This window comes from Haliotis cracherodii, unplaced genomic scaffold (genome assembly GCF_022045235.1).
Source record: "Haliotis cracherodii isolate W230 unplaced genomic scaffold, xgHalCrac1.p SCAF_5, whole genome shotgun sequence".
In the NCBI taxonomy this organism is placed as follows: Eukaryota; Metazoa; Mollusca; class Gastropoda; order Lepetellida; family Haliotidae; genus Haliotis; species Haliotis cracherodii.
In genome coordinates, this window is record NW_027266308.1 from 43273257 (window position 1) to 43293215 (window position 19959).

Below are 19959 nucleotides of genomic sequence, written 5' to 3' on the forward strand. Positions count from 1 at the left end.
CCATGTCAATTAAAAAAGAATATTTTTTTTACACAACAGAAATACTTGAAATATGCCTGATGTTTCGTTTTAAAAAAAAAAAAAAACCAAAAAACAAACGCATAGTTTTTCTACAAGAAATAATCATAGTAATCCAAAAGCGATTAATTTTATACAATAACGCACAATCAATCTCATTGTACCCTGTTTCCACAATACATTGCAAAAGGGGGAGTACTGGAGCCACACCTGCTACGTCAAGGGGGATACTATTACCAGCGTACGTTCAACCTTGAATTCACATCGATCTTGGAAACCGATGAGCAGGGCACAGTAAATAAATTTATGACCTGATTCTGTGCAAGAATGATTCATTAAGTGTCACGAACGATGTAAATGTGTATCGACACTGCCCGTTTTATTGTAGGTTGTGGCGACTTTGATCGCCTTTTTATCTTATCCTCGTTTGTTATGGATCTTATAGTATTTTAAATATTTTTTTTTTTAAATCACGAAGTGTATTTATGCTTGAGAAAATACGGGTTTGATATATCTGCATTTGTCCAGAACATGTACTCTTTCTGAATAAAGTTTTGATTCATGTTATATGTATATGTATATTTGATCCTCGCAGCTATAAAACGAAAGACGTCAACCAACGTTATGAATCAGTTTTGAAAAAAAACCCCAAACCCACCAAATTCATAATTCCATTTACCTAAACCCAAATTAATAATTTACCTCCCTCAAATTTCATCTTTTTTTCTTATAAGGATTTATCCAGGCTATCTATGTACGTTATAGTCTATATTCACAAGCATAGTTATCGAACAAGAACCTTAAATTCGTTTATAATAACGTATCAAATCAATGTACGTGTGATACAATGCAATAACATGGGCTTGCCATAATTCTACAATCTGGTCGTATGTTACATTTACAGACTTAGGTCACTATCACACCAAATAAACCAGTCCTGGGAGCCTATCGTCTAGCCTCAGGTGTGTTAACAAGACCATCACAGTCTCGAAGAAGTGGAACATCAAAGATCAAAACCTCATCAATTTGTTTATGGTGTAACTGAACCCCATTTTGCAAAAAAATCCACAGTAGTTTTGTACAGCAAGGAACAGGAGAATCTTTCTTGTAGGTAAATCAGAAATCTATAAAGAACAAGGCGGTCTGGTGACTCCAGAATGCAACATTTCTCTGTTCTTACAAGCCTATCGTAACTAAAGATGGCGACCAGGGATTTTTTAATGCACGCTTGATCTTCAAGACTTTTGAAATCATCTCAAGTGTCCAACATCCTCGTTTTCTGGGCAAAAAGCTTAAAGTTGTGTTCGCTTGATCTCTACTGTAGACTCGTCTTCTACTTCCCTAACCTTTACAAACCACAATTGCTTTAAATTGTCAGAGATCTCAGAAGCAGACGACAGGTTTATGCGAGAGCACTGGCCCTTGCTAGCCTGTCGTCTGCTAGGAGGACAATGACGTCTGCCGGACGGAGAACGCGGGAATACGCAGCCATTGTTCAAAAGTTCTGGTAGATTGGAAACTGTAACCCTTCATTTAACATATAACAACTCCCTCCTCCGGTTTCTTCGCGCCCTGAACACAAAAAACGAAATTCGAACCCATATGTAGGGAAGCTAACTATGTCATTTACCCCGATGTCAACGTTGATGGGCGTCATGCGAAACCGTGACGTTTTCTCTCTAATGAAGGTGGTCTGAACTTGCTCATTGTTCTAGACATAATTGAAATGGGTCAAAAATTGTGTGGTCGACAGGAGCTGTAGAGTAGCCGTCTTGCCCATGTCAGGCATGGTGTCAGGAAATTCTACACTATAATTAAGACCCATCACCCTTACCAGTCCTGATCTCGGCAATGATCACCTTAAAACCTTCCACCTCAAAATGTGTGGTCCAGGGATATAGGATCCTTGTGATTTATGACCAGATAGACAGATCCTTAAAGAAGGTGATTTTATAAAATTGGCTCATTTCCCGGGCGTATCCTCTGTAAATGGGCCTGCCGTAACATGGATGTGGAGCGGACAGGTTACGAAGACACTGTAAGCCCAAATAATTGGATGTTATCAACCTGCCAAGATAGGTACCCGATTGGCCCCAGCTATAAGGTCTAATTAACCTCCAGCTACCCTGGATTCCGAATATTGAACCCTCGGGGTAAAAACAACAGTTATCCAAATACTAAAAGGAGGAAGGGCGCTTGTTTGTTACTGTGTCACAGACTCATAATGATTGGTGTTCTTCGCAAGAAAATAACACATTTAACGTGTCCCCCGGCCCATAATTGACCCCTGGTCAGCCAAAGAATGACCATCACTCATCCGTCTATTAACATACAATAGAAATGTTTGTATCCTCACATCATCGAGTCGTGGCCGTACCTCTTTTGGCTCGATCGAAGACCAATATCCCATGGCAGTTTTCAGCGTAACAGACCTTTATCAGATAGCCAAAAGAACCATGCAATTTCACTACGGTATATAGCCAAATAATTTGCACACAACCGAGACTTGCTATCGGGTATATTTAAGATGCAGCGTACTAAATCACCACGAATTACCGGGTAGTTAATTTAAGTATTAAGCCAAGCCCTCTAATGACCCCCTGGGTAAGGGCAACGAAATGTTTCATTGTGTGCAGTATATACTTAAACATACGTTACTAAATGCACAGTTTCAGGGTCAACTATTTGTGGGACAGTTGTTCCAAATGGTGCACATAACCTCAAACCGCTGTCAGGAATTAAAATTTCCCAAGACAATAAAAGAAGACATGTGGTCATTGACAATAACGAAATGTAATCCATGCGAGCTGTCACATTTTGAAAATGATACCATTTAATGAAATATTATGTCCACTCAAGAAGATTTATACCGACGTTTATTTCGTCTTGTTTTGTTCGTTATAGTATAAACCACATTTTCTCCTTATCATATATCAGGCTCAGTTTCTTCCCTGAAACAGACACCAGTTACCACGTGTTAAATTAAAATACGGATTGTTTATAACATCCAGATATATATTCGGGAAGTGACATATGAAACTGAATTGATTGTGCTACAACACACTCTATTGTTATAGCATCGCTATCTCGTTTTTAAATTGTTGATATGTTCTACCCTGAGAAATAAGAGGTTTTTTTCGTTGCAGGATTTTGAGTTTTATTCAAAGTTATTACCTATTGAATTACCTTTTTGTCAACCAATTTATGCATGGTATAATTACGTTAATATCTGAATAGTTTCAGATAAAATTCGAATTAAAAGTAGAGTAATTGATAGTGATTCCTATACACATGTTTATAGTGGGGCTCGTACAGTGTTTGCAGTAGATGTTTCTTATAATTTAAAATCTGCCACCCATGCAATGAGAATACCGAACAGTACATTTATTTACCCAATGTCGGTTTGTAATCGTTAAGATGAAAAACGTGGATAAGAAAACTCTCTGGCAGGGAGTCTGGACTGTATATTCCCCATGGAGCTGAGATTATGAATACATACAAACGTTTGTAACACAATGTGATGTACATTAAGCACGCCTCTCATTTCTGTGCAGTCTATCGCTATAAAGGCGAATTGATATTATTATCATTGTTGAATACCTACTGATAATTTAAGCAAGTGTTTTTCGTTACCCTTGAAAATAATCCCGACATATCCCTAAAATATACATATGTTATTAATATTTCATTCAATTAACGCGCCAAATACACTGTTACAACGGAATTCGCGGACGTTGACAAACAAGACATCATGTGGCAAATCAATGTATCATCTACGAATCTATTAAACATTAAAGGGTGTCTTCAAAATCAGTCATTCGTTCCAAACCAAACGCCGCTCTCGATAGGAAGAAACAATTAGATCAAGAATCAGTCCACATGATCCCTAGGGGATGCAAATGTCCCCGAGTCGGCCGTATCCATCCCTCATTAGATATCGCCCCTTCCCTAACCAAGAACGTCGAAACAGATCACAACCACGATCCTGGTGCGGATGCTCATTTCCAAGGTCTTTGAACAGAAAAACACACAGTCTTCTCTTAATTAAATCTTCGACAAACACTCTGTCCAATTACTGGACTTAGGTAAACGGGCAAGACAGTGTCCACGCCTAGGGGGCTCACGTCAATTATTGCAGTGTCAAGGAATACGGAAAGTTAACGAGTCATTGTTGGAGAACGCAGGGTGCTGTCAAAAACGAAATATGATTGATAAATTCGTCTGCCAATTCCCGCCTAGGGGGCTATCGTCTGTTGTCAAAGAGAAACATCATTAAAACCGAATTTGATAGCCAAGACGCTCTGATTTACCTGCGTACTTAATTAGAAGGACCCAGTTCTGATTAAGAAGCCAGACGAATGTTAGAAATGAGATACAATGTATCGTGATGGTTTGGTTTTTAAGACCATCGAGGTTACTCTGGTGTTCTGTGGACGGATGTTCGCAGCGGAGATGACAGTGACGGGAGATCGGCGATATCTGGAGTGACGATCGACTCATTGAGGCTTTCCTTGCAAGAACTGGAGCAGGGATTTGTTGTACGCTGGCGTAGCTGTTAAAGAATACTTTAGAAAGTTGTGCTTGTCTGGATATCGTTGTCTTTATTTTCTCATTAATGGGAATTCAAGTTGTAGTGTTCTTACGAATGACCCGATCTGTGTAATAAATTGCTGTTTGGGTTTTCTTATTTGATTCAATCACGCTTGAAATTACTTTACCAGCAGACAATGTAGGACGGACAGCGTGCACGGGCTAAAATTGCGCAATGACGTGTTTAAATGTACATCGTCTGATTCCTGTAGCATTCATACCCCACTCTTGGTGGCAGAAATTCCCCCGAAGCACATCTCTACCCTTTCATGCCAGTTTCTATCTTTCCCCTTACAATCCCGTTACCCATATATACATATGTATGTACCCACTGCCCCACCTATGTACCCAGTACCCGTCTCCACCCAATCTCTGTACCATGTACCCATCTTCTCGTAACCCAAGTACCCTGTATCCCTCTCTCCACCCTGGGACCCCCCCCCCCCCTCCCCATGTACCTGTCTTTTTCCCTTCCATGTATCATGTACCCGTCTCCTCCCCTTCCATGTATCATGTACCCGTCTCCTCCCCTTCCATGTATCATGTACCCGTCTCCTCCCCTTCAGTGTATCATGTACCCGTCTCCTCCCCTTCCATGTATCATGTACCCGTCTCCATTCCCTTCCATGTATCATGTACCCGTCTCCTTCCCTTCCATGTATCATGTACCCGTCTCCTTCCCTTCCATGTATCATGTACCCGTCTCCTTCCCTTCCATGTATCATGTACCCGTCTCCTTCCCTTCCATGTATCATGTACCCGTCTCCTCCCCTTCCATGTATCATGTACCCGTCCCCTACCCTTCCATGTATCATGTACCCGTTTCCCCAAACCTTTGCTCCCTGTACCCGTCCTCTCTCAAACCATGTACCGTGTATCGCTTTCTATCCACCAATGTACCCGTCGCTTCCCAACCCATGTACCCTGTACGCTCCCTTCCCCACCAACATACACGGTACCCATCCTCATCCCACCGCATACCCCTACATTACTCTCTCTATCTGCTTCCCACATACCCAACGCATATCTTCATTCCCTCCGAATCATTAACCCCCACATCTACCTCTTCAACTCCCATTCAACTACCCACAATACCTTCTACATCAATCCCTCAACCATTCTACACAAATACGCTCTCTTCATTTACGTCGACTCCTTCTCATCCCACCCATATACAATTTACAAACGTGTTCTGTCCCTACATCTAACCATTACTCTTGTTTATTACTGACAATGTAGATCTGACAAACACATCCTGACCCAAGATCGCCCCCTAACACCCAAGCTCCACCTTACCCCGTCTTCCACCCGCCAGCCTACAGTAGCCAGACCCATCCTAATGTAACCACTGCCCACCCCTTTACCCTTCCTTCAAAGCAGGGATAACGGAAGAGAGCAATTGCAATCTTCTTTATCACTGAAACAAGTCCGCTCAAAGGTTGTAACTGAATCAATACTTTTCTTTTGGACGTTATCACAATTCGTATATATTAAGTCAAACAGTTCATACTAACTTCAGGGGCCTAGTGCCGATCAGTTTCGAATTACTCAGGATGGCTTTGGAGCAAGAAACGACGTGAAATAACGTGTGAAGATTGATATGCATTCTCGTTAAAACCCCAGATATTCGAGATTTACGGCGTCATACGAAACATTCATTCAAACTCGAATACGATTAACCCGTTTTCAAAAAAATAACACATTGAGACTCATTTGAAACAAGCGAAATGGATTTTCGACAAAATGTCAGAATGCAGCTAAACTTGGAGTAAAAATCCATTTTGAAGTTCTGAAAATCGACGATGAATTCCAGTCATACATCTGTCAAAACAGGATGATAAACACATGATGTTTTACTGCAAATGAACACAGCATTAACAATTCACGAAACCTCTTAACAGACAACCAAGCATAGCTGCTTTGATTGAAACAATAGGTTTAAATAATAAAGATGTGTAAAGACATCTCTGGCCCTGCTCGACACATGAAGGTTTCGGAGGAACGTGAAATGACCTTTGATGAAAAAGCGTAATGTAACAATGAATAACTAAGTGACAGGTTTTCAGAAAGCCTCATGTCGATGCTCTGTTTTCTATTAGAGATCTCATTTGTGAGACTTTCGTTCAGGTATGCATGTTTTGTTAGGTTTAATTTACAATCTCCGGGCATTGTAAACTACAATTCTCAGCGGGGATGACATACATGTTAAGGGAGCTTTCAAAGTCCGTGTGTAGAGGCCCTGTGTTGAGACAAGTATGCATTTCATTTAAAATGAATGAATTCTTTGAACTGACACTGTTAGACGAGTGTGATACATTCTCCTCTTAAATGTTTGTATATATTTTTTGTCCCTTATTTTATGAACTGTTCATAGTGTTCTAGTGTTTCTGTCTTGTGTAAGCTATAGCGGGACTTACTTGTTAGACAGCGCTCATGAACTATTGAACTTAAGGATCTTTGAAGAATCTGCCGAAAGCATATTTCCTCTTCGGTTGTGCCAGAGATCCGATTATGAAAACCCTTCAGCGTTCCATCCAAAAACGTAACAAGTTTATCCCTAATCAAAACATGTTTTATAATTATAACATATTTATGTATTCACTCAGTTGACAATGTGTAGCGTGTTTTATTTCAGTGTTTTATTGAATATAGTCATAGATTAAGGTTCTATTATAATATCTCCGGATAGCATAATAGTTGGAAATAAACAGGGCATGCTGTAATTGTTGTAGAATTGGACTTGTGTTTCATGAGGAAATGAGACTCGCTGGTTCTCACAATAGTTAACTGATGTCAAAATCAATATTTTATTAAATATACAAGCTCGCTTGCGGATGTATTAATCATACGTGACAATTAATCAATGACGATTTCATAGAAACATATCTTTTGCCACTCATCAATATAAATAATAATATTGACCTAGTTCCCATGGGATATTTATGCAGAAACTAACAAACAATCCAAAATGCCAATATTTGTCCAAAATCTAATCGAGCTCTGAGCGCTATTGTATATTTGAACCAGTTGGAGTTTACCAAACAGAATAGCCTTATGCAAATGTGAAATGAAATCTAAATCTATTGGCTCAAGTCAGAAATTGAAATGTAAACAAAACATCGGTAGTATAATGAATGGTGGTTTACCGTTGCATTACTGGGGTAACATTGTCAATATAGACCATCTCGTCTTTAAAAGCACTGCAATCGACAACAAAAGCGTGTTGGTGATTCTATCATGTCCATTTCAGAGCTCCACTTCGCGATGTGTCAACTAGTTCCGTAATGAAATATGTTTGCCAATGACACTGTCATTCAGTGGTCTATTTCAGTCCCAAACAGACATATTGTGTGCTGAAAGTGCCCCCTGAAATGCCTTTTGGAAATGTACAAGTATTTAGTGGGAGGGACAATCGTAACCTGACATGTGAAATATACACAGAACAGGTGACAACAAATCGTAACTTTACATCGCAGATGACTCGTTGTGTTTGACGAGGAGGTAGAAAGCAAATGTCTTGATGGCCGAACACACGCGAGAGTTGACATGTACATGTTTTCAATGAACGAGATCTAAATATTTAAAAATGCAAAACCTAATTCAATATTCCATTGAAAATGTAATATATTTTTAAAAGAAAGTAAGAATCATATAATGCAATGTAATGATATACGTAAGAAGCATATTTTCTCGATACTGATAAATATAGTTGTTGAGAAAAGGAATATATGGAAATATATCAAAGCGCACTGATCCAATATTATATTGTGAACTCGGGGATATACATATTACCCAATTTAAATGGGTCAAAGTCTTAAAGGAGTTGCATATGCCAAAGTCGACGAATGCATGCTTTGGCTAAATGTAGTGGCACTACAGTAGTAAATGTTACGAAAATAATTATCTGCGTTGTACTTCATAAATAGGGGCCAGTTCCAGAACTGCAGATGTCTGAGTGTAGTGTCTATCTTTTATCGGAATCGAGTCGATAATAGTTGATAAATGTCAAATTAACATTATCCAGACAAATGTTAAACACTAACACCAATTCAAACATTGTATGATTAATAGTATTGATGTTGTATTGTATAATTTTTCAGTGCATATAAAAACTTGTATAAGCAAATGTATTTTTGGTTTTAAAATCAATGTTGTGATTTTCATTATAACACACCGACAAAGTTTAGAAATATCAAACCAAATTTAAAAGGCACAGGAAATTTACTAATTCGTTTTAAATCGATTGTAATATCTTTTAAACAGATGTGAAAAATAAAACATAGAATCTTTCCTTTAGGTAATAACAACAACATCGCAATCGATTCTTGTAGTAGTAATGTGAAAATAAAATGATTTTCAATTACATTTATCTTAACATTTCTTATAAATCATGTTTACAGAAGAGAAGGAATATAAGCATTCATTGTAAGATCAGAAAAATTCAATATTTACACGTTGTTCTTAAATAGCTGTCATCAGTTGCGGACTTGGGGAAAATCAAAATGATGGAAAATATGGTCAACATTTTGAATGTTTCTTCGTTTCATTTGGTTTTAGTTTCCACACTTACCTTTGAAATCGGTACTATTAACCAGGATAAGTATGAATAATATTTTACCATTATTAACAATTTCATGAGCGAGTGGGATATATATAAGCGGTGTTATCCTTAATGACAAAGCATACTATTATCGAATTGCGGAATTGTTTTAAAACAAAAATATTCAAGTGAAACATAAATGTACTGTGTGGGTCTACAACAACCAACTCAAAATGGATAGGTCGAAAAAAACCCGTTCCTTTAATTCCAGATTAAGAATTCCACTGAATGGGATTAATTATTTCGGTCACAAGTACCCGTTGCTAATTATCTTGATTTTGATAGGTCAGGCAATACAAGGATTTGTTTAGCAAGTCAGATATTGGATCACGCGAATATATGACAGGTATCTGGATGTGTGTGTCATTGTGTTACAAAGTAACACTTAATGAGCGAACGCCGAAGAGGTGTCATTTGGTAGATAGTGTAGGCTCGACAACATCATGCTCTATTAATGCTTCACGTGCATGTAAAGAGCGAGAAGGCCCTGTGCCATATTCATAAGAAATACTATTTGAAGATTTTTGATAATGTTCGATTTTTTAAACATCTGAAAAACGTACAACTCTTGAATCTGAATTTGAATCTTGTTTTTAACATTTTTCCAATCAAAGAGTATCTTTCGTTATTAAAAAATATTTGCAATGAAATTATTTGAAGAGAGCCTGGATTTTGTGAAAATCGTAGTGTCCGCCGTACATGAATTAAGATGAAAAATTAATAGTCTTTTGCTGTACATTTGGTGCCACATTTTGATCTGTCCAAAATTTAGTAATCGATTGTAAACGTTTTGTTTCAACTGCAAAGGTATATTTTTTTCTCTCTGATCTAAATATCACATCAGAACATCGCGTGTACATACATCTTAATTAAAACCTTAAAAGAAAGGAAAATTGTATTTAATCGTTTAGTCATTCTAATGGGCCCATCATTTCGTTACATTAAATGTCAATAAATTCCAATTAAAACATTATAAGGAAAACTGTGAAAAGTAAACGACGCTAGCATCTTGAATCGATAATTCTAGTCAATTAATGGCCAACATGACGACATGAGGACCACACGAAAGACGGAATGTGAAATTCGACCTATATTTCTGATAGTATAAACAAAATATTTAAATTTAGTCACCATGTGTCGCTAGAGTTGCTGTTTATATCTGATCAAGCTGTCAGTTGGGAAGATATACCTGTATTTACATTTCTCGTCCAGGCTCGTCATCAATCTTTAAACTATACATCGACGCTTTTACTCGCAAACATCGAGTGGAACTCCCTATTTATTCCTTCAATGGAGTTCAATGGATTTAGTTAGTTGTCATCCAATTCCGTCGAGGCTTGCTGAGAAAGACGGAACGATCATTTGCAGAAACCTGTGTCGCCTTTGTTCGAAATAGATACATCAACGTCACTAAAAACGAACGACAGCTCACAGGGATCGCGAAACATTCCTCAAAAATGAAACGCTGTCTAAGAATCCGTCTGCTACTTTCCATGGAGTAGGTACAAGAGAAGCTCGCTTCAACAGACGACTTTCTACTTGAAGAAGAAACCACGACGAACATTTGAGAAATTTATAATGTTGACCCGCCTAATGAAACACATATGGTGAGATTAAAACATTCCATCTAACCTTTCGAACCAAACGTACGGTCGCCATCTCGGTTTTCTTGGGAGTCAGTTTGCTGAGCGAGCAGACGACACCTTCGATACCTCCTCACGTGCTTTTTTTAATCACCCGCCGCGAATTTCTTCTCGTCTTGGAGGAACGGGTGCAGTTAGTATTTTGTAACCATGTACGAGCGGGTAAGAGCCGATTTGAAGCATTTTCGTGAAACGATAAACACGAATTTCGGTAAAGAAGTCCTTTAATACATCTATTAGTCAGATTGAAGCTCAACAACAGAATTTAAGCACTCCAGGGTGAATGATTTGGGTGCGCCGACTCGCTCTATCCGTGATGTCTTCATCATCTGATGGATCAGACGGGGCGATTTTTGGATAAAGAAAAATAAATTTAGATTTTGGGTTTCATGCTGGATAAAGACATGGCCTGATTGGGCGAAATTTAAGATGAGGATCGACCGACATCCCTTGCGATAGAATTAACATCATGTTTGGTCGGCAAAATGATATGTAGTCCCTGTATTAGGAGAACTTAATGAAAATATCTCGAGGAAATTCCCCTTTTGATCTTATAAAACATTTCGTGATTGGGAGAACGGAGCGCACATACTCCCTTTGTTGGTAGAACTACTTACGTGCTGTATAAACAAATGAACGACAATTTCGCTATTCAGCTTCCACAAACATGTGCTTGATACGAAAATATTGAACTTATTGAATATTATTTTCACGGTATAAAGGTCATGTGACGGATTACGGCCGTGGTAGCTGATCCTTCCCCTCTACGCTAGGTTACCTTGACCTGAGAGTTGCGCTGTACCTACATACTCTATTGACTTTCTATTAATTGCAAGCATACATCTGACGACTTCTTAATGCTATTTGAACAGCGAAACGAGCAAATAAAAACACCCAGATGTGTACCTTCATATGTATCTTGATTTTACATTGTAAACTCGTGTCATTTTATTCAATAAATTAAACAACGTCTTATCTGAACATTACACAGTTCATGTTAATGACCCATATTACTGATGAACACACGTAGAGATTTCGTCAAATATTTACACTTGATGGTTTGGGATTGAAAAGAAGGTTATTCTTGGAACGAAGGTGAGTGTCTGTATAAATCACAGGCATGTCGATCAAATGTTCTCTGACAATGTCACCGTTAGAATAAGGCTCTGACATTTGAAGTTAATTAAACCAATAAAAACATGATTTATCCTTTTTCGTAAACTTTATCAAACAACTCTAATCCTTTCCAGAAATTTGGAAGAAATCTCATAATTCTAAACTTGTTCGTAAAGTTGTTGTATAAGACAAGGTTCACTCCTATGACAGCGCTGTTCACGCGCGTTGTATATGCTCGCATACTCATCAGTTCAAACCACCCATCGATGCCTTACTGGAGGAGCTTGCTCAGAGATCCTTCACACTCAATACCATCAGCGGGGCATTAACAAGACTCCCAATGCGAGTTGGGGCTATCAAACGTAATAATCACCTCAATCCGATAAAGGGAATAGCCTTCGAAATATTGGAGACAAGTTAGGGGTTATTTGAGGGCATGGAAGCAAGTTTGTACTGCACCGGTCGATGGCACTGGACCTTCCCAGGATGGGACTTTACTGCTCAACTGACATGTCGAATGAATAATGTTAGCTGTAAGACCGCAAATCATCCCTGATCGGAAAATTGGATAATTTGTCAAGGCTTAAGATGAACTTGATTAGCAAAAGATGCGAAAGAAATGTCCAGACTAAGTCATTGGTGCTCTTGGAGGGGCGAAATACGCTGTAGATTGATGTGGCTTATTACAGTATCATAAGCAGCTCTTCCATTTTGCCGTGTGCATTTCGTGTATATTTCATGACCACTCAATGCTGGCATGTTATTAACGAGATTCCCAACGACCCTATATCCTGGCGTGTTCATTTCGGGTGGACGCCGTGTCTGATTCGTGGTCTAAGTTGACTGGTCATCTGTCTTCTGTCTGAGATTGATTGTTTCTGACCAATGTCCGGCCAACTCGGACTTTGATCATGTGAATTATCCTTTTTGGCAAGGTTAACTAGAAATTGATTGGGTGTGCTTGGAGCAACACCACAACTGTCAATGTATATTTCACTCCATAATAGGATCCAAGTTTTCAATACTACTGTGTCAGCAGTTCTCACTACTCAAAGATAAGAGTCCATTTCATGTCAGTTTCACATTTAGCTACCCTAAAATTGGACATTTTGATATGTTGCTATCTGGCGTGGCTTGACCTTGATAATGCAACAAGTTTATACGTCCATTTAATATTTCGATGTTGATTATGATGTTGATGTTTTTTTTCTGTTTAAGTTACATACAGGTTTCTAATTGAAATCAAGAAATACCAAAGCAGCGCGTTCTTCTTGATTTATACATCAACCAAACGATGGCAAATGTTGTTGAAGTGTTTATAACATCGTTAGAAAGAACTAAAGCAAATCCAGTCACATACAGTCCAGCGATGTTTAGTTTCTTTAGCTCCAATAGACGTCAAACAAGTCCATGCTGTGCTAATTGGATAGGTATTCCGTGAGCTGGCGGAATTAACCGACAGAATCCGAACTTATCTGTTTGGTTGTCGCAGCTAAGTGCCTCATCGACCTAGATTTATGTACAAATAGAATGCCGGACCAAATGTACACACTGCCAAATCGTAGCATAACATGTGCTCGCTTTTTACTAACACTCAAATACGTCCTCGCCAGAGCATAGACTTTACTTTGCAGATTTCAAACTAAACACCCAATAACAGTAAACAAACGAAGAGTTAAGTTGTTTTACTTTGGAAGATTTTGGAAGAATCCTCACTCTTTAATTACATCGATAAGTTAAGATCGGCAGCTTGTACGCCGCACACAAGGGGGCGCTTATAAGGGGGGAAGGGAGGTCTTGATTTGTACTTTTATTTACCCGAGGAAAAGGAAAAAAACAATATTTTTAGAAAGTAGTTTTCTGTAACACATGGTTCGAAAGTTTATAATGTTCAGCATCTGTGCAATAATGTAATACATTAATATTCAGGTATATGATAGTAGGTAACGGTAAAGTGATAACTGTGTCCTACATTTATTTTGTACTTAATTGTATGATATGGTTATAGTATGCTAATAGTGATTACTTTTTATACATACATGTATTGAAACGCATAGCACAATTAATAGCTTTGAAATAGCGATATGAATATTCATTTGAAAGAGTGTTTAAAGATGTACACCATGTCGAAAGAAGATATGCCTATCAGTGTAACATAATTCAAATGTATTTAAAGTAAAATTTGTACAAGTTATAACCCGTGACTGGATACTACAGGCCTATTGAAATAGACATAGATGTGTGTGCAATACAACACTTGTATATCATTGACCAGCATGATATGTATTCCTATCAATGCGCATAACATTACAATACAAACAGCTGATCCATATGTTTATTCTCTCCATCAACGCTGGTCTTTGTGGGCAAGCGTTCTAAATCTAGTAACTATCATTAATTTGATTTTTAACACAGAGCGGTACTGTGTTAGGCTTGTCAATGGCCGCGATTGACAACCGTGTACATTTCTGGTTAATTTCACCTCAAATTAGACGTGAGAGTTTATGACGTGGCGTTGCTGAATTGTTCAAACGAATGAATGGTTGCGTTTGTTGAGGACTCTCGAATTGTCCAGAAACAGATAACTAAGATATAAAAATGCAATTTACAATATTGTTTTAAATGTACACTGTCTTGACACGTATGTCATGTACATTTCACTCAATGTTCAAGGTACGACATGCATGTGTGTCACAACTGTAAATTAGAATCGAACCCGCGTATATATCATGCCAATAAATCAAATATTATAGGATTATATTTCAAATATTAAACACAACCCAGACTGCACGTATGCTATGCCATATCAACAACAGACGCACGACTACACAGAAAAATCAATGTCACTATTAAATATTAACTCATCTTCTTCCGACAACTATAAAACGTATATGCGTTATAACAGCTGGGGAAACATGCTGATATAGTACTTGACTCTGAATTTGTTTTATAAATATAAATCCTTTTAAAAAACAAAAAGTTTATTGGTGGCAGAAACTTCCTGTGTGCATTAACGATTTCATTAGAATGCAAAATTGAGCCAAAAGCAATATACGTTTTGAAACCAAATATTGTATAGAATACTCACTTTAAGAGTGTTTGAATAAAAACACGACGTGTTTTGAATTAAGGTTTGGGTTTAAGGCTCAGATTTTACGCGCGAGAAATATCTGGAATGAGCAAGTATTACATGCATTAACATGAAATTAACACGCATTTTGTTTACACGAAGCCAATTCACGCTACATGTTAATTACCTTTGGTCCTCTCCATATGTTTTTCCGGAGAAAAAAAAACGGCAAAAAATTACATTTCTAGAGTCCTGTCCCTCATATTTCGGAACACACACACATGGGGTGAAATACGTTTCGGATATGTACAAGACAGGTGATGAAAATGACAGCAATGGAACAGATGTACATATGCAGTCACTACCTCCGAGCTTCCGTGAGAAACGGGGGAGATATACAAGTTACAACGTACATTTACCCAGTGTATAAATCAAGCAAAGGTTGAAGCGTATGCGATTGTTTTATTGAAGTCCGGAATGAAATGTACATCTCCTAGAGTGACATCCTATCGAGATCATGGTGTCGATTTCACAGAGGGGAAATATGTGTATTTGATTTGAAACGCATCTCACTTGATAAGGTATTCACCCGGAACATTGAGTTGACTATCTCTGTTTAATATTTATAGTTCAGGAGGTATTGTTTGACCGACGTATTTTGTTAATATGTGAGATAAATACTTTTAGGCATGATTTGAAATTATGTCTTTAGATTGTATTTAAGTTAGAAAGCAATACAAAATTGATTTTGACACGTCACGTGTTAACTCAATATTTCATTCCAGTTTTGATACAATTGAAACCCTGTGTTATTGGTAATATATGTTCTGTTGTTTATGGCTAACATACCAATAGATATTACTTTTTTGCATTTTAAATGTCTTCCCGGGCAAATGAAAGCGATGATAAAAAGTCATTCATTAATTGCTATATGTTTTCTGCCATTAACGCTTTGTCGATAAAATTTATGGTTATAGCAATTTCAATTCTAAGACATAATGATATAATTAATAACTGCCAACACAAGCGAAACGTCAGTTTTTTTAGGGGAATGGGGTTATTGTGAATAATTTTAATGAAATCATATATAACACATGCAGTTCATTTTATGTGTTTCTATATTTTCGAATCAACTGCGTGTTCAACGTTATGTCAATTTCACTTCAGACTCACCACACAGTGCTTATAAAAGTGTCTACGTCCCATATGGCCTATTATTTTCCTTGACAATGGCGTAAAAAAACATCGACAAATAATTGACCTGTCGTGGAACTGTCGATATGAAAACAATATTTTATTTAACCTGGTCCGTTTCATTTGAGAAATTATACACGGTGGATTTCCAATATGATATTTCATATTCTGTGTTGTCAATTGCAACTGTCATGCTGTCCGCATGGCGCATGTTAATATACAAGCCCTTATCTCATTTACAACTGAAAATTTACAATTGTCCGTTTCAGAGATAATAATTCCGTCCTAGAGTGTAGTATTTCACCTATCTTGTTTTCCAGCGTCAACTGACACTTTACCCCACGATATTAGGACATGTGTCGATTGCAAATAGATTTGGGTAATTTGAGCGGTTTTGGTCTGAACACTTGTCCCTTGTCTCTCTATATTCTTCAAACTTTTGACGAATTAAATTAGTATTAGTACTGAAATATGAGAGCCTGATATTTGATATCGTTTCTACCAAGTTCTTAAACTGTTGATACACTGACATGATTAGTTGTGTGCAGAGTGTAATATACTTACCGATATGAAAAGGACATGGAACCATGTCTATTTCATGTTGCTATCTCCATGGGGTGTTATGTTTCATAGTATTACCCAGTGTGAAATGTAAAACATCTAATATCATACCAGGACTACTTGAAAATAATACATTTGTTTATTTGATTTAACATGTACAATGTGCTCAGAGCACGTATGGTTGCATCATGCAGTGTGTTGTGCATCTATCATTAAAAAATCATACTATTAATTACGTTTCATTTATGTATATACAGAACTAGATTGTACATTTCTGTATACGGTGCCAAATGGCTTACTCTGTTCAATTCTTGTTTCAAAATATGAATCATATATTACCACTGAAACAAATCGATAGCAAAATCATATTTGGCCATGATTCACCAATGTGATGTTTGAAATCCAAAATTGACGGGCGTTTGTTATTATCATATCACTTTCTATGAATTAATCCGTTGAAATATACACGTGTTTGTTTCAAATGCCTCTCATCCCCGACTCTATAGTAACAGCTGTTTCAAAACACAGTCAATATTTGACTCCTGGTAACCTCAGTATAATAACTAATTTAATATTGCAAATATCGTTATAGGGTTGAGCCGGGGTAATCACCTCCCCCTTCAAAAGTCTGATGCCTTCACATTGCCGATGCGACAAAATCACCCGCTATCAGCAAAACTGTCATTCTTCTGTCTTGAAATATATCATTACCTCAGCTCAATTTCGGAGTGAGGGCTTTGCCATCATATTTCAAGAACTGGCAAGACTTGAGCGAGAGATGAGAATTGCTTTTCGTGTTGTCGAGAAAGTGATCAAATTACGCAAGTCTCTTAATAAAATGCATTAATAAGTCGATTAAATTCAGTGAAGTAATTAAGTCGGTGTCCCAGTCCGGGAGAGCTGGAGCAATGTACAACTGATTACTGAGAGGCCTGGGAGTGATTAGCGTTGTTAATGACTCTCGTCCTTAGAACAACATTACACTAACATGACTTCATGGGATCTCTGAGCCGGTATATCACACTTAATCACGGGGCTGATGTTATCTGACAAATGTTTATGTAAATTAGCATGTACGTAACCTAATCAGCTCTGGAATAAACATACTTTAATTGCATGGATATTGACACATGTCGATGTTAATTTCACTGAAGTGATCATATGTAAAAGACACTTGAATAAACGACTTCAATTTCAAATCTATCGTTATTTATGTCATACCACAAGTGTAACATTTGTTTATGTCAACCATGTAAATATAACTATACGTTAGCCCCACCGCTAACACATCTTGTCTCCGGCGCCTAAAAAGTTAGGTATAGTTATATAAAACACTAACACGAAAATAGGAAACATTCGATGCAAAACAAGCCAAGCCTACCTGCATATGGGTAAGGATCCATGTTCCAGTTTGTGTTTCCACTCTGAATATCGGGTCTAGTGCCGGGATCCCGACTTGCCTCCTGAAATGATGTTATCTGATAGTCCTCCCTCAAAGCGTCGGGCAGATACCAGTTCGGTTTTCCCAACTGCAAGGTCCCACACAACCTGTGTACAAGGAATACGAAGACAAACGTTTCAGTATAATGCCCGACACAGAGTCGGTTTCCTGTCTGCTAATGAAACCCCGCCCACTGACTTAAAAGCTTTGTTTTGCTATGCCTCTCATGCCAGCCTGGGCCACGCTATCGCGCGGCTTGTCAGTGCTATGCGAGAGCGCTCGTGATTGGCCAGCGATGTTGCGATAGTTTCAACTTTCGATTGAGCGACCTCAAGACATGTCCTCCCCCCGTCTCCCGTGGGGCACGGATTGGACGGCAACCCTCAGCTGTCTTTAAGTGCCATCGGTCGTTACTGATGCTATGGTATCATAGCATGAAATAATTTTCAATAACTACGAAAGCGTATGATATGTACAAGCTGAAATTGACATCTCGTGGGCTGGACATTGATAATAGTGGGCGTGGTTTAACATGAACGATACATGTGACTTTCGCCACAGTTTGCAGGTTAGGATGGTTGGCCAGTGCAAGTATTTCGTCGCCTTCTGCAGTCTTGAATTTTGACGCGGGTTTTTGTACAGTGTTGGGAAATGTACAATGTTGTTGAGAAAGAAATCGATCTAGTTGATAGTCATAGATTGCGATGCATTTTGCACCATGAAAATCAGTGGATTTGGTATATGCGCAGCGATCGGAAATGGCCGGCGTTGTAAATGTATTTACATAATATTTTCGCTATTTTCTTACATAAACGATATGACTCTAACCCGCCAATGCACGTGTATATTCAATATACTGTTAGATATTGGTATATCATTCATTCCAAAGTATCAAAGAGTATTGCAGCTCTGCGACTTTCTTACACACAAAAAGATAAGCTATAACATATATGCTATTATATTAAAAATAAAAAAAATAACTTAATATATCGATTATATATTTTAACATTACAGTTGTGGATGCAGTTGCAATATTACGCGACATAACCAGATAAAAACTACCCGTAACCTATACATCAAAATGTAAATACTTTAACACGTTCTCTTGACTGGTAATAGCACTCGTGTTGGTTTGATATGAAATTAACAATCCCCCCATGTGTACATATCACACATGACAATGTACATTTCAAAGCCTGTATAACACAAATGCATATCATTTCAACTTGTTAAAATAGCTATTATTTCGTTCAAAACTGTGTGTTTCGTTTTTCGTTGCATTTGTGGTTATTCCTATAAGGTAATGCACATCGACAGAACATGGACACACAACACAACCGTTTATGTTCAATGTTGTTTAATCAGGTCAGGGTGGTGTCACAACTTTACAATGGACCTTTGACTGTACTATATTATAATCACATAACTGGCAAATAACGTGTAGATTTTGACCGTATGACTATTGGCCCCGGTGTCTCGTTACAGTATCACCTATTTAAGAAAAAGACAATACGGGCTTCATAAACTCCACACGGGCGGGCGTATTCGATATTGACAATGCAATGTACATCTACATGTGTGTACATTTCCTCGTCTTGATGAACATAAAACTTTCATATACTTTTACATGTATTATTGTAAACATTAATGTTTGATAAAATTATAAATAGTGGACTTGATATCGCATTGGTTTCAGTGTTGAAGGACACTATGCAAATATGTGCTT

At 37.8% G+C, this 19959-nt stretch overlaps 1 protein-coding gene across 2 annotated transcripts in view; it reads right to left on the reverse strand.

Annotated features, from left to right (window-relative positions):
- Positions 1–19959, reverse strand: part of LOC139443147 (homeobox protein six1a-like) — a 111945-nt gene that overhangs the window by 44249 nt on the left and 47737 nt on the right. For both annotated transcript variants that reach the window (XM_071224099.1, XM_071224098.1), the window contains exon 2: positions 18174–18340. In XM_071224099.1, coding sequence (XP_071080200.1) covers positions 18174–18195 — 22 coding nt within the window. In that variant the 5' untranslated portion in view covers positions 18196–18340. The remainder of the gene's footprint in view (positions 1–18173; positions 18341–19959) is intronic.